Raw genomic sequence first — 15,098 nt, 5'->3', positions numbered from 1 at the left:
AAAAATTTCCCTTTTTCATGGATTTTCAACATATTTCCAACGTATTTTTAATCCAGAAATTGTACACTTAACTTCAAAAATTTAGTGAAACTGAATCTCAGCTATGGAGTAATAGCCAAAATTTCTTCTTTCATTCTGAGCTCAAAACCGTAGGAGAGCGGAAAAATAACACACCCAAAATTTCACAGGGAATATAAACCCTAAGGACCCTCGCGTTTTAAGATATTACTTAAGTTATTACGTTCTTTAAGATATTCTCAAAGATACCCCGCCATCTATGTTATATACAGAGTTATTGTAGCTGAGTTTGCATCTTTGCCCTTAATGGGATAAAGCTTCTGCATTACTTTAAGGTTATTTCCATATTGATTTCTACACTCTAATTACAGATTTTTACTTGAGTAGTATTTGAGGGACCGTCTATAATTCTTAGTATAGGTATTTCTCTCTGGGTATTCTCACCAGCACCATCTTCTTTTTTCATATGGACTGGCACGCCATCTATTGTGCTATTTTCATATAGCATCATCTTTGTTGCCAACTGTGTATCTGTTTCTTCTGAATAAGTGAAGTCACATAGATGCCAAATACAGCATAGCTGCCAAATATAGAAAGTATATTTTGGTATTTTCGGCGATATAATTCGGGCTACATTTTTCGGAGATAGCCTGTGCAGAAGTGAGCAACAACGAACATTCAAAAGGCCGCACAGTACTAGCGGGATTTTTTATCCTTAAACTGCTGGGATAAGGTGATTCGTGTGTTGCACTTCCCACGGGTCTATCTACCGCTAAATCTTTAAAGCTTGTAACGCCAGTGTTGCCAAATTGAACTGAAGGTTAGCTGACAAAATATTTGCCAAAATAAATAACATAAATATGGTAGAACTCTGCCCACGTTGCAAGAAAAATGTAACAAGAGCTCAAGGAGGAATTCAGTGCCGAGACTGCCTAAATTGGCTCCACTTTAGTTGCGCAGGTCTTGCGCATAATAAGGAAGCTGCTGACAAACTCCGAGGACAATGGCAATGCTATAGTTGCAAATCTTCTAGCAACGACCAATATAAAGCAACTCATCCACCAAAAGCACAAAATACTAGAGGGACTCCGAGAGAAGAATCCACCAAAAGCCAAGGTCCCTCGGTAAGCCAGCCTACGAAGCCCAAAGAGATTCCTTTGAGCACTAGTTTCCCAGATAACACAGAATGCAGCTATTGTCACAAAGATGTCGACATTGCCACCTCTTTCCTCTGCTTTTTCTGCAACGAGTGGGAACATGCCTCTTGCCGAGGTATAAATGCAGATCTCGTGCTGGTCATCAAGAGAGAAGACAACGAGTGTCTCCTGTTTAAATACGAATGCATCTCCTGCTCCAAGCGAAAAGTAGCACTTCTACAGCTTCAAGTGCGACAGCTAACATAAGCTCAACCTCATAGACCTCATGAGGCAACACCTTCTAATCATAGTGAAAAACCCTCACCTCACGGCATCCAGCCGACAATAAATGCAATTATTCAGGTAGAAGTAGAAAAGGAATTCAGAGAACAGAAAAAGATGAATTTTGTAGTCATGAGGCTACCTGAATCTACTGCTGTCAATGACACTACAAAGGTTGTCAAATTGACTCAAGAAAACGAGCTCGGGGCAAATATCACTGAAGGGGAGATACTAGAAACTGCCCGGATTGGAAGACCAAAAGAAGCTGGTAGTCAACGCACTTTGTTAGTTAAGCTAAAAAAATCACAAGAGCTTGAGATGAAAAGGCAAACAATCCTGAGGACAGCTTCAAATCTAAGAAAATCATCAAATGAAGAAACTCATACCAAAGTATATATAAACCCAGATCTCACGCCCATGTAGAGACAAATGCTTGCCGTGAAGAGACAACAGAAGAGGAATGCCCGCACTCAGTGCGATCGTCAAATGGAGATCGGCAGAGCCATTGGAGGCGAGGTAAAGACTCCAACGAAGAGCAACGGCAAATATGAAGTAGAATAACCAAAGCCAAACAAATGCCACCATCCTTCAAGCCTAGCAAAAATGCTACTAAAGTAAAAACACTAAAGATACTATATTTAAATGCTGATTCACTACCAAACAAATTATCAGAATTAAAAGTAGAAATTGCAGCAAAGAACCCAGACATAGCAGCAGTGGTCGAAGCTAAGCCTAAACCCTGTCGATATCTCCCAACTTTACCAGAGTTGGCCATCAATGGCTACAAAAGCCACACCTTGAACAAAGATCAAGAAGAAGGTCGGGGAATTATTTGCTACGTCTTAGACAATTTATCAGTCCAGAAAGTATCATCAACAACAACTGGACAGGAAATTATTTGGCTTCAGATATCAAACACAAACCAAGCAACTCTAAATTTGGCTGTAGTATATAGAAGTCGAAATAGCACAGCCGTGAATGAACAAGTACTCTTTAAAGATATTCACGCTATATGTCAAAGATTAACAGAACCAATTCTCATCATTGGAGATTTCAATTACCCTAACATAGATTGGTACCTTCCACACCTCCTAGAGCATAGCGGGTCACCCTCACAGAGGGATTTCTGAAGATAGTGAACGATAATTACCTAGAACAGCTTATTAAAAAACCAACAAGAATCCGAGGAAGCGACAATCCAACACTACTGGACCTAGTCCTATGCAGTGATACGGAACTAATAAAAGAACTTACTATAGGTCCTCCCGTTGGAAAATCGGACCACGCTACAATTTACTAAGAGGTTATTATAAGTCGCGAAATTATGAGAAAAAAAGAGAGGTAGGTGTATTCAAAAGGTGATTACAATACCATGCGAACGGAGCTAGAAGTGTTCAACTGGACTGGAATACTAAATAACAGGTATCTATTAGATGACATTAACATCACTTCTGCATCGATAAACACAGAACACACTAAGAATTTTGCGCAATTATTGAATATTCTTAAACGACCGCCACTAAGATGGGAGGTCATTGACCCTATAAAAATCAAGCGACAAGCCTGGCAGACACTCAAGCAGACTGATAACGAAAGTAATTGTAGAAATTATCGCAGAATCGCCAACAAAGTCAGGAAAGCCACTAGACAAGAAGCAAGCGAAAAGGAGAGGAAAGTAGCCGAAAACTCAAAGATCAACCCCAAGACGTTTTGGAACTTCGTGAACTAAAAAAGAAAAGAACAGCCGGTTATTCCCGATCTTAGAAACTCAGCAACAAATTTAACAATCAGTGACCCAATAGCTAAAGCCAACCTACTAAATCAGCAGTTTTCAACAGTTTTCACAACAGAGAGGGACAAAGATGAAAGTCAAGAGGAATGTCAGCCACTAGACGCAGGCAAATTTGAAGAAATAGAACTGACAATACAAATGGTCTACAAAAAACTAAAAAATCTAAACCCTTACAAATCAGAAGGTCCAGATGGCCTACATCCTAGAGTACCATACTCAAAGAGCTGATACAAGAAATTGCAGCGCCATTGCACTACATTTTTGTCAAGTAGCTACAAACAGGGAACCTGCCTGATAAATGGAAGCAAGCAGCAGTGATTCCCCTCTTCAAAAAAGGAAGAAAATCAGATCCAAGTAATTACAGACCTATCAGTTTAACCTGTATCACATGCAAAATACTAGAATCTTTACTCCACGATAATATATTACAGTACCTACTCGAAGAAGCCTCATTTCACCCGCACAGTTTGGATTTTTCAAGAAAAGATCAGCAGAAAGCCCGCTACTTGCCGCTAGAAACGCCTGGAAAAAATATATGGATAGTGGGATGCAGGTAGATATTTTATACTTAGATCTCAGAAAAGCCTTTGATAAAGTCTCACAAAGTCAACTTTTTTGAAAACTACTGTCTATCGGTGTTGGCGATACTATTCTAAAGTGGGTACTCAACTTTCTGAAAGGAAGATCTCAGCGAGTGAAACTGGAGGGATATCTTAGCAGCAATGAGACAAAAGTCCCAAGTGGAGTGGTTCAAGGTAGTGTTCTGGGGCCTTTACTATTCAATATTTACATAATAAATGATCTCCCAAATAACATAGATTCAGAGATACTGCTTTATGCAGATAACACGAAAATCTTTCGCGCAATAACAAGCCTTGAAGATACAGAAATACTACAGCAAGACTTAAACAAAATAGCAGAATGGATGAAAAAATGGAGCATTGAAGTGAATACAGAAAAAAGTTGTCACATTCGGCTAGGCCCAAATAATATTTCTCGGCACTACTGCTTTGAAGGACAACAGATACCTATACAAGAAGAAGCGCGAGGCTTGAGAGTGACAATAGACAGTGAAGAAGAAGACAGTGACATGACTTTCACCAAGCACTACGAGTCAATCATCTCTAAGTCATCACAAGTCTTGGGAATTATTCGAAGAAATTTCTCTCTTACTGACTCAACACCGTTTTCTATACTCTTCAAATCGTTAGTGAGGCCAATGATCGAATACGGTCATACAACAACCAGACCATTTTTTTTCAAAAAGACAGCAATGCAATAGAAAAAATCCAAAGGAAGGCTACTAAACTTGTTCCATCACTTAGAGACTTATCATACCAAGACCGTTTGAAAAAACTGTCGCTCCCAAGCCTCTCATATCGATTTTTGAGAGGAGATCTTATTGAAGTATACAAAATATGCAACAGATACTACAACAACATCCCTCCAGAAGAGATAATAACATTCAAGAATAATAACCTGAGAGGTCACGAGTTTCAGCTAACTGAAAAACGTTTCAGAAGAGATGTTGGTAGATGGGCATTCAGCAACTGCATTTTCTCCGAGTGGAACGCACTACCATCAGACACTGTTAACTCAGATTCAGTCAATGCATTTAAGAACAAGATTGACAATCATTACAGTGATAAAGCATTTGATTATTTAAATTTTTGTAGAGGCGCAAGCCTGTTTTCGCAATATATTATTATTATTAATAAATAAAAAAAACTAGTTTTTTAACTGAAAGTAAAGAGCAACATTAAAACTTAAAACGAACAGAAGCTATTACGTATATGAGGGGGTTCACCCCCTCGTTAATACCTCGCTCTTTACGGTAAAGTTTGAATTTTGTTCCAATTCATTAAGAATCACAATCCTGAATCACATCAGAATCCTGAATCACAAAGGCCACAAAGTAGTAAACCTTTGTGAATCCTGAATCACAAAGTAGGGGGGTTTGGCCCCCCCCCCCCTGAAATGTTTGTCTGACTCGTAAAAACGTAACAAAAATGGATATAAACTAATCTTTTTGCGTTTTTTGAGGTTTTTGTGTGTGTGTAAAACACCCCTGGAAAAAAAAACCTTTGAGTACCACCCCCCCCCCCCTCCCCTCACCCGAAAAAAAATCCTGGGTACGGCCATAGTTAGTAGTAGTAGTAGCAATAAAAATTGCATATCTAATTTTATATTTTTTTTTAAATCAAGAGTTAAAAACAAATTGAAGAATTAAATAACAAAGCAGATAACAGTAGGATAGCAAATAAATAGGCTTCTTTAAATGATTCTATGATCTGCTAACAGGTGTTGGTAAGCTTTTTTTGTTGAATAATCAAAACTAAAATGGTAGATAGACTAAACTTTGTTGGTCAAAATGCGAAAAAAGCATATTAATTGGCAACAAATATTTTAATGAAACCATAACATATAGCCAAAGACTCTAAACCGTACAGAAAGGTATAATAGAATACAAAATACAAATACGTAACGCCTTTTATACATATATAAACAAATTTGCATAAAAAACAGAAATATTCAGAAAAGAAATTTCCAAAAAATTTACACGTTAATTTTTCGATACTGCACCCAAGATTCACCACCAAATCTGAACCTAGGTCATTCAGCGAGTTGATAAAGCAAACAGAATTTAAGGTTTGTCAAGATATCAGTTAGCCAGGTCAGTTTTTATGCAAGGCCTAGACCCCAAACAAATTCTATTTCAATAAATTCATATATCTACATTTACATGGGAATTCGGAGAGGCAAACCAAATTGCAGCATAAGTTAGCACCGCAAATATTCATATTCATATGAATGTATTTAGCACCTAGCACCGAAATATTCACGTTGGCTCAACAAAAAAAGCATTGTAAGCGCGTTACAATTCATAGAACTATACATTTTTTTAAACAAATATAAATCATATCCATCCCAAGAGATGCTCAGGTCAGTAATTTTTACTTAGAATTTCGAGATGGGAAGTTTTCTATTTTATATTTACCTTATATAAAGGTCATATTTACTGCAAAACATTTTATACAAATAGGCAAGACAGAGGATCTTCAAAATAATTAAAAGATGACATTGACCTACTCTGTCAGCCAAGAACATAGGAAATGATTAAAATGACAATTGTCGACAAGATGTTATTTCCGTTGACCAAGGTCGACTTGTCTATACTTTAACAACACCTTTTTTCTTTTGAACACATCTTTTCTTGATCATCTACTCCACTAGTCTTAAACCATTTGTACGCATCCCCTTGGAATATGCAGTGACCAAGTCTGAGGCTTATAAAAATGACCTGCAATGGCTGATACTTGACCTAATAACTAGAAAAGTTGGGATAGTTTTTTCTCGACATACGACATTTCCTCTGCTGAGAGCAGTTTTGCCAAAAATAACAGTTTTGTCAAAACTGAGTTACAAACGCTATGTTGTTTTTAAAAAAAAATCTCTTTCGAATGGTCTGATTGACATTGCTGTAAGGCGTCAGCGCTCCAGATACAGCTGATTCTGAGATACAAATGTCAAAATTTTCAAACTCGTTTTGCTCGTAATTTTGGAAAAACAGATTCAGAAACGCTATCTTGTGTTAAAAATTTCGAATGGTCTAATTGACATTGCTGTAAGACGTCTGCGCTCTAGCTACATCCGATTCTGAGATACAAATGTCAAAATTTTCAAACACGTTTTCTCAGAATTTTGGAAAACCAGACTCGGCGAAACAACTTTCAGCAGACGATTTGTCTGGCTGATAATGGCCTCAAGATTTTCTAATTCATTTATCTATTTTTCATGGGTAAAATGTGTCAATAATACGAACATAATTTTGATAACGAGGAAAATGACATGATGTCGTTTCCGCTAATCAGGGCCGATCTTGCTAAGCTTAACCCATAGATTGATCTGAGCAACAATTGTTCTTTTTGTTTTTGAAAGACTAGCAGGCCATCATTTTTTCTCGGATTTTTTTGTCCTTCAAAGTCTTCTTATTTTATATAATCTTTGTAAATACCTCGTATAATGTTTACCTTAAACTTTGGAACAGGAAAATCCATTGGCTCCAGACGTCCCCATTTTCGACCAATTGAAGATCTAGGATCTTTGACATAAACAGACGAATAAGTGGGATCACCTGCAGTTTGACAAAAAATTAAACATTGCTAAAATTCAATATTCACTGATCCCTGAAAACCATTTATGCATAAAGAATCAGAAACCCTAGAAATAATACAGCCAAAGACATTAGAATAGTTTAGGATAAACTACTGTTTTCTAGACAAACTTACTTTTTAAGATTATCAGGGATTTTAAGGAAAGTATTTGGAAATTGGTTAGCTATTATTTACCCTTGTTTATTTTAAACGACCTTTGCAGAAACTTGAGTCCCATTATTTGTCCCTGAGCTGTCATGTTCCCCCTCCCTCCAAAAATCTTTGTCCGACTCGTACGCAACAAAAATGAACATAAACATATTTTTGATACGTTTTTAAAGTTTTTTTGTACCCCCCCCCCCTCGAAAAAAATCCGTGATAAGTTCTTGAAATTTGTTCAACCGATTTTTCTCTTATTTGATTTTGAATACAAATAACAATATCCTTTTTTCTCACAACTGCAATAAGTCCTTTGTTTCGCTTTTTGATATTGAGACTGTTTATATCATATCTCGGAGGTCAAAAAGCCTTCTCTGCACAAATATCTGGGCCTAAATACCAGTGAAATATCCTAAAACGCATTGTTCCACTCTCGTATAAAATCACTGTTTTGTTAACGTAACACCTTGTGAGTGAGGCCAGCGTAGTTGGACTTAAGCAATATAAGGTATTTGGGGTGACCCTTAATAACAGTCAAATAGCTATTTAAGGTCTTTAATTTAAGTAATTTAAGGTCTTTAACCCTGGGATAGCATAGTAGGTTGCTGCTCTACTTAGCAACACCGGGCAAGACCACCAACTCAAACGTCGATTCGGCACTCTATGTGCCAGCAATGGTTCTGAAGGATGTGTTTTTTATCATCTTAATACAAGGTCTTTGTAGTAGTTCTTAATTGTTATTAATAAAAGGACAAAAAACCCAAAAACACGTTGTTTCGCTCTCCTCTAAAATGCATTCTGTATAACAACGACTTTTGAGTTATCCCAGCAGATTTGGAGTGGTAATATAAGGTCTTTGTGTTGGCCCTTCATAAGAGTCAAATAACCCAGAACGAAATGTTCCGCTTTATGGGAACCAGGGATCAATCCCCGCTGCAGCAAGGTTTGGTGACAAAGTTGCTACTTGTCCCTATAAAAAAAGGACCCAGCAACTGAAACGTCGATTCGACGTTAATGGGTCAGGAGGATCTTTATCTATTTTGTCGTCTTAATACAAGCTATTTGCAGTGGCCCTTAGTCGTCCTTAATAAAATGTCAAATAGCTCAAAACTCATAGTTCCGCTCTCCTGTAAAACCATTGTCGCACAAGATAACGCGTTTTGATATCCCCCAACAGATTTGGAATCGAGTCATATAAGGTCTTTGTGATGATCCTTAATCAAGCTTAACAGTCAAATAACCCAGAACACATTGTTCCGCTCTCCTATAAAACCCTTGTTACGCGACAACATCATTTGATTTACCCCAGTAGGTTTGGAATCAAGTCATATAAGGTCTTTTGTAGCGGCCCCTTAGGCGTCCTTAATAAAATGTCAAATAGCTCAAAACGCTTAGTTCCGTTCTCCTGTAAAACCCATGTTGCACAACATAACGCCTTTTGATTTACCCCAGCAGATATTGAAACAAGTCATACAAAAACATGGGATGATCCGCCCTTAACAACAGTCAAATAGCCCAAAACACATTGTTCCACTTTCCTGTAAAACCCTTGTTGCGCAACATAAGGCTTTTTGAGTTACCCCAGCAGATCTGGAGTCAAGTAATGCAATGTCCTTGCGTTTATCCTTAATGAGAGTCAAATAAAGCAGAACTTTTTACGAACTCTGTTGATCCCTTATTTGTCAATGGATCTATTCTTTCATATTTTACTCACCTTGTAATTTATTGATGCTGTAAAACATAGCGCAATTGCGGCCTTACAAACTCTTTTGGTTCTTTTTTTCGAGTCAGTCATTATTGAGAAGCTTAGTTGTTTTTATTATTTTTTTTTATAATACCAGTAGACAGGTTGTTCCAATCTACTGTCAATTTATTGTTTTGTTAACATAACGCCTTTCAAGTTACCCCAGCATAGATCAGAAAATTTGCTCGCAACAGAAAAGATCCTTCATGAGTAAAAAGATCATAACAATTACCGATTTAGAAAAAAACACACTAAAAACAGGCAAAGTATATGATAGAAGATTTATAGTAACCCCATAATAAAAAATTTGTCGATAATACCATACACAAAAAAAAGTTTACATAAAATATCATGGGCAGAACAGCGTGTTTCTTCTGCAATTTTAAATTAAACAACATAAAATCTGAAATGTTTTTTTTGTTAGGTGTCTTAATCAAAGATCAAGAATAACTTATCAGCAAGGCCATACAGAAAAAGGGAGGCTTTCTGGTTTGGAGGCATTCAGGAAAATGTAGGAATTCAGAAAGTGTAGTGGATTTTAAGACATAAAATTTTAATGAGCCAAAAAATTGTAAATTTACAATCAGATTGTAAACTCTCAATATCTATAGACATTGCGATTGAACATTTTTATTTTCACTAACCTTATGTTTGAACTTTTCCTACTCTTGGATTGATAATCACTCTAAAGCATCGTTTCTCAACTTGGGGGGTTACAGCCCCCAATGGGGGTTGTGACCCCATAGACAAAGAGACAACGGGCCGCAGTCACTCTGAAAAAATTAAACGCTTATGTATAAAAGGACCTGTTATTTATTAATGATCTTTTTTTATCAAGTGTCAATACAAGTGCAAAATTTAGCAGTGTATTCTTGTCCCTCTTTATACTCTTTTCGTATGAAGATGTTTTTCGGAAGATATTCAGCTTGTGCAAAAAAAACGCAAGTAAAAGCTTTTGTTAGGTGCTACTATAGTTATTATGATTGGACATAGTCTGCAAGGATTTTATGAAATATCAAACAAAAAGCTTCGATACATATGTAAAATATTTTGGTTACACATGAGTTAAAAAATACTCCCTCCTATGACTAAAAGTTGTAACTAGTTTGAAAGCTATTACATAGCTTTCACTTTCAAGTCTAAAGTTTACATTCGAACTGCAACTATATTTTGACAGAAAGAGGACACATACGGGCAGCAATCAATTGATAACTATATTATTTGGATAGTTTTTGTATGGCCATACTGAATTCTTCAGTAGAAGAAGAAGAAGATACTGAAGCAAAATTTATATTAATATTAGTACTATTTCTTCATGAAATGAAAAAATGCTAAATTATCTAATTACAAAGTCTAAATTGCATAATTGTCTAAGTCTGCTAAGTCTAAATTTTCTCGAAATTTGGCATTATTCCTAATAAGAAAGAATTGTTACCCTTACACATCTAGCCAACTAATTATTAACTACCCACTAAAAATATACAAAAATTAAGCATTAAAGGCTAAATTTGTTTTTACAGAACAAATATATATTTGGACATTGATGCAACTTTTGGTAATGAGGAATATCACTAGTGTTTACCATTTCCTCTTTTCTTTTTTAACATATTTGGTTGTCATTTTGCTTGGTAAATTTGTAAATTGTCTTACCAGCAGTATATCATTATGTTGATGCATCTAAGGTATGTCAATGCCTAAGAAAGATATGCTACTTATCACAGTATTTTTGAAGCATTCTCGAAAAACATGAATTTTTGTGTGAAAATGCAACACTGTACCCCTGGTATAAACCAATTGCTTTAATATTACAGTGTACTAGTTACAAATTAACTAATACAAAAACTATTAGTTGCCTGGAATCTAACTTGTGAGGAGCGGAGAAAAACAGTACGAAAACATACACAAAGAGAGGATGAGTACAAGAGAAAGAAGTTAAAGAAACAGAGAAGGTGGAGAACAAAAGATATCAAGGAACAGATAAAAAGTGGGACATGAAAGGATATATTTACAAACTAAGTCACATAAATCAATTCACAATATGAAAGTGCCAGAAAGAAAATCAGGACTTCCTGGAGCAACAAATCATCATTCCAGAGCTGACTAGGAAAATAAAAACTTCCTGAACATCAGTATTAAACTAAAGAACAGGGATAATATAATTAACTCAGTACAATATGTGTTATGCTGAATTTCTTGCTGTTTTCATTAACTATTTTTATTCCTGTGGTTTTTATTTCTATTATTGTTGTTATTGTTTTAATTATTAGTATTGTTATTTTAGATGTGGGTGTTTTATTATATTATGTGTATTGCTTTTTTTTTCTTTTTTTTTGTGCAACAACAAGCTAATGCTTACTGTTGCCATTTGGACATGAAAATAAATGACAACAGTCTCAGCAGATAAAGGAAACTTAATCATTGATTTTGGCATTAAAATTTAAAGAGCTGAATAATACCAACACTAACCTGGAACAATGCCATCATATCTCACAAGCTTAGATTGTCCTTTTATTAAGAGTGGGTCCACTAGAAGTTTCCAGGAATGTGAGAAAGGTCTATGTGAGGGTGACCGTGGCCTTCCATGGTGTGAACCATTTCTTGAGTCCATCAAACTATAAATGAAACATATTGTTATTAGATCAGAAAACACAAAGTCACTAGATACTTCTAACATAATATAAGTATCTCTTTGACAAGATGTGGCCACATATTTTCTTTATTTTGTCTTCTGCTTAGAAAACACCAGGTATTTGAACCTTTGGATACTGTCTTTTCACTGCTTAAGCTGAAATGTCTGTCAGGTAAATAATGCTGAATTCATTTCACAGGTTGGAGCTATAGTTGAACTGGTGGCATAAACACACCAGTAGACATTTGCAACATCATCTTGATCATTAATACAAGTATAAATCTCAATGATGACAGTGAATCTTTCTGGGTCTTTTGATATGTGGTATATATGTTTCAGGTCCTTTGTTTTTGCTATATTTTCGTTACAATCAAATAGAGCATTTTCAACAGCTTTGCAAAGTATTCATCTGCAACAAAGGGGGAAGTCTTGGAATCTCCAGGTGAAAGATTGCTAATCAGCAGTATAGAGCCAGTCCTCAACAGTAAAAGAAAAATGTTTTCTCTGGTTTGAAAGCAAGATTGTGCTAGAACTTGACATGATATTAGAGTTCAATTCCCTAAAATATTTACTCTTTTCAATTCTCTTATTTGTAATTTCTTTATGCTTGTTTTAAAATATACTTTCCAGCTTTTCCAAATCCATGTCCAGATGCAATTAGTAAAGACCACAAATAACTCAGACACCAGGATGACTTTACAAGGATACTTGACAGAAATGCAATATTGACCTGTATATTATATATTATTATCAAATTCTTTAAGAACAAGTTCATAGTCGAGGTGTGTATTATTATGAACACTTGACATTTAGGTTCACAATTCCTGGAACCTATGCATGTGCAAGGCCAAATCCCATAATGTTTCCATTCGTTATAGCAAGCAGGACGCATAAATTCCAAAGCTTTCTCACAAAAAAAAGCAGAATTGCCTTCTATGTAAACATTCCTGAAAATATTAGTTTGCCTGAAACAGGTCTGACAATTTTCTTGACAGCTTGAAAACTTGTCTCTTTAATCTATTGGGTCAATGGAGCCCTTATGTCCAGAAAACACTTCTTCTTCTTCTATTTAACAGCAGGCGGGCTTTTCAGTAAAACTATTTAGCCCTTTTCCTTTTGCTTCACTCTGTGGGCTACAGAGCTACTGGCTTGATTACCTCATATTTGTTAGATATATTCATATATCTTTCAGCAGATCTTTCGACTCTAGGAGTTCAAATATAAGATGATAGATGTCAATTTCTATGTTCTGTGTGCAGGTATAGTTGGCTAGGCTCTTGGCTGATAGTGGGATTTTGTGGTGTTTGAAGTATTTTAACAGTTTACAAAGCAAGGTATGTTGTGCAGACGTCAGCATATTACATTCAAATAGGCAATGGTCAATTGTTTCATTATTCATATTACAATGCCTGCAAAGAGGGGACAGGGGAATTGAACCACTTGAATTACAAAGCTTATATGAGAATGCAAGAAAATTTAGTCCATTTGTTCCAGAACGAATTCTATGATAAATTTTTGAAAGATACTTATTGGGAAAGGAGGAAAGGATAGGATTAATCTTATTGAAATTAATATCTGATAGCCCCCATCGGTAAATATCTCTAATTGGGATTGGTCTCCCACTTGGCTGGTCAATATTTATAGCATTTTTTGATATTTCATCAACCTGATGATTACAACTTATGCCAGAGTGGCTAGGAATGTACTGAAAGTAAGTTTTTATGCCACTTGAAGCAAGATTATCAATAATACTGAGACAATGATAAGTGTCAATGTCCAACTTATATTGAGGAGCTGAGGCTAGCAACTCAAGGCTTGATAAAGAGTCGGAATAGATGATAATATTATTCGAATTTTCAATCAAAGGTTGGTTTTGCTTAAGGTGTTCTAATGCCATGATTATGGCATTTAACTCAGCAGACATTATAGATAAATTATTAAATAATCTCTCGCCCATTGCAATTTTCAGGTGAGGAAAGAAAACACCACTTGCAACCTTCTCATTCATTTTTGACCCATCAACAAATATTTGGAAGTGATTTTTATAGGTAATTGTATTAAGTTCTGCAAAATAACTATACACATAACATATACACTCTATACACATAACACTTAAAACTGCCTCAAGACAATGAAGACAAAAGCTACTTAAAAAGATTTATTCTATCAATTCACGATGCCCAAAATAAGCTGACACTTGTTGTCCCTAATCAGCTTCTCAGCTTTCCCAACTTCTTGGGCATGCATATTCAACCATGAAAACCTAAGAGAAAATAGAATTTGAAAAAAATGGACTATATCAATTTGTGAAACCTTAAAATGACACTGCTTTTCTCCAATCAACACAGAACTTTCAGAGTAAGTTGACTGGACCAAGGGGACCTTAACAGGAACAACAAAGATTGGAAGGATTTTTTTTTCTTCTTCTTCATATATTCGAGGTCTGTACATGCCACGGAATCATTCACCTCTATTTTCTCTAAAATTCTTACACTGATTATTTGGTGTCCCAGTTTGAGTTTAGATGATATCTGCAAACATTATGACTATAATGCTAATGATAACAAAGCTTCTTTGGATCTTTGTCATTAAACTATATAGCATTCCTCCCAAATCAAGGGATAGGGAAAGGTTACTTAGGGTATCAAATGATACAGTATTTTTTAGTCAACAGTAAATTTTTTCAGTCTTTTAGAATTTTCATCCACCAGATTACCTTAATTCACACTTCAGAGCAAAATATGGTTCAATGTTGGATTTGTTCAGCTCTGTTGTTAAGATGGCGGTTAAAACATTTCACACAAAATATAAAAAAATAGGGTTGTGACAGTTTTTATGGCCCAGCAAAATGCCTTCTGACTAGGAGAGTGCTATGACAGATGCAATGTAAGCCCACTTGCTAACAGTGCCTACAGATAGGTATGATCAAGGGGACCATTCTCCTTTGGTTTAGAGTAGACACCACCACAGAATGTCAACTTTTGATATAGTATGCCAGTTGGTTGGGTATGACAACCAGCATTGGCATATTACAGTCAAAGAAAATATGCTGAGTGTTTTCAGAAGTCAGATAACAATACTGCAAAGGGGAGAATGGTGGATACCCCATTTAAAAATATCTGAATTAAGTATAAATGTTCCAGCTTATTATAGAGCATATTAAAATCATTAGATTTGGATGGAG

At 35.8% G+C, this 15,098-nt stretch overlaps 1 protein-coding gene across 1 annotated transcript in view; it reads right to left on the bottom strand.

The window, feature by feature from the left end:
• Positions 1-15,098, bottom strand: part of Set1 (SET domain containing 1) — a 104,111-nt gene that overhangs the window by 73,437 nt on the left and 15,576 nt on the right. The window contains exons 2-3 of the mRNA XM_089095482.1: positions 11,752-11,897; positions 7,260-7,363 (exon numbers count right to left, since the gene is read on the bottom strand). Coding sequence (XP_088951608.1) covers positions 7,260-7,363; positions 11,752-11,893 — 246 coding nt within the window. The 5' untranslated portion in view covers positions 11,894-11,897. The remainder of the gene's footprint in view (positions 1-7,259; positions 7,364-11,751; positions 11,898-15,098) is intronic.

Source organism: Artemia sp. Qi Xiang Cuo, chromosome 10 (assembly GCF_049724085.1).
Source record: "Artemia sp. Qi Xiang Cuo chromosome 10, ASM4972408v1, whole genome shotgun sequence".
Lineage (NCBI taxonomy): Eukaryota > Metazoa > Arthropoda > Branchiopoda > Anostraca > Artemiidae > Artemia > Artemia sp. Qi Xiang Cuo.
Note: the sequence above shows the minus strand (reverse complement) of the source record. Positions and strands in the feature narration are given on the sequence as shown.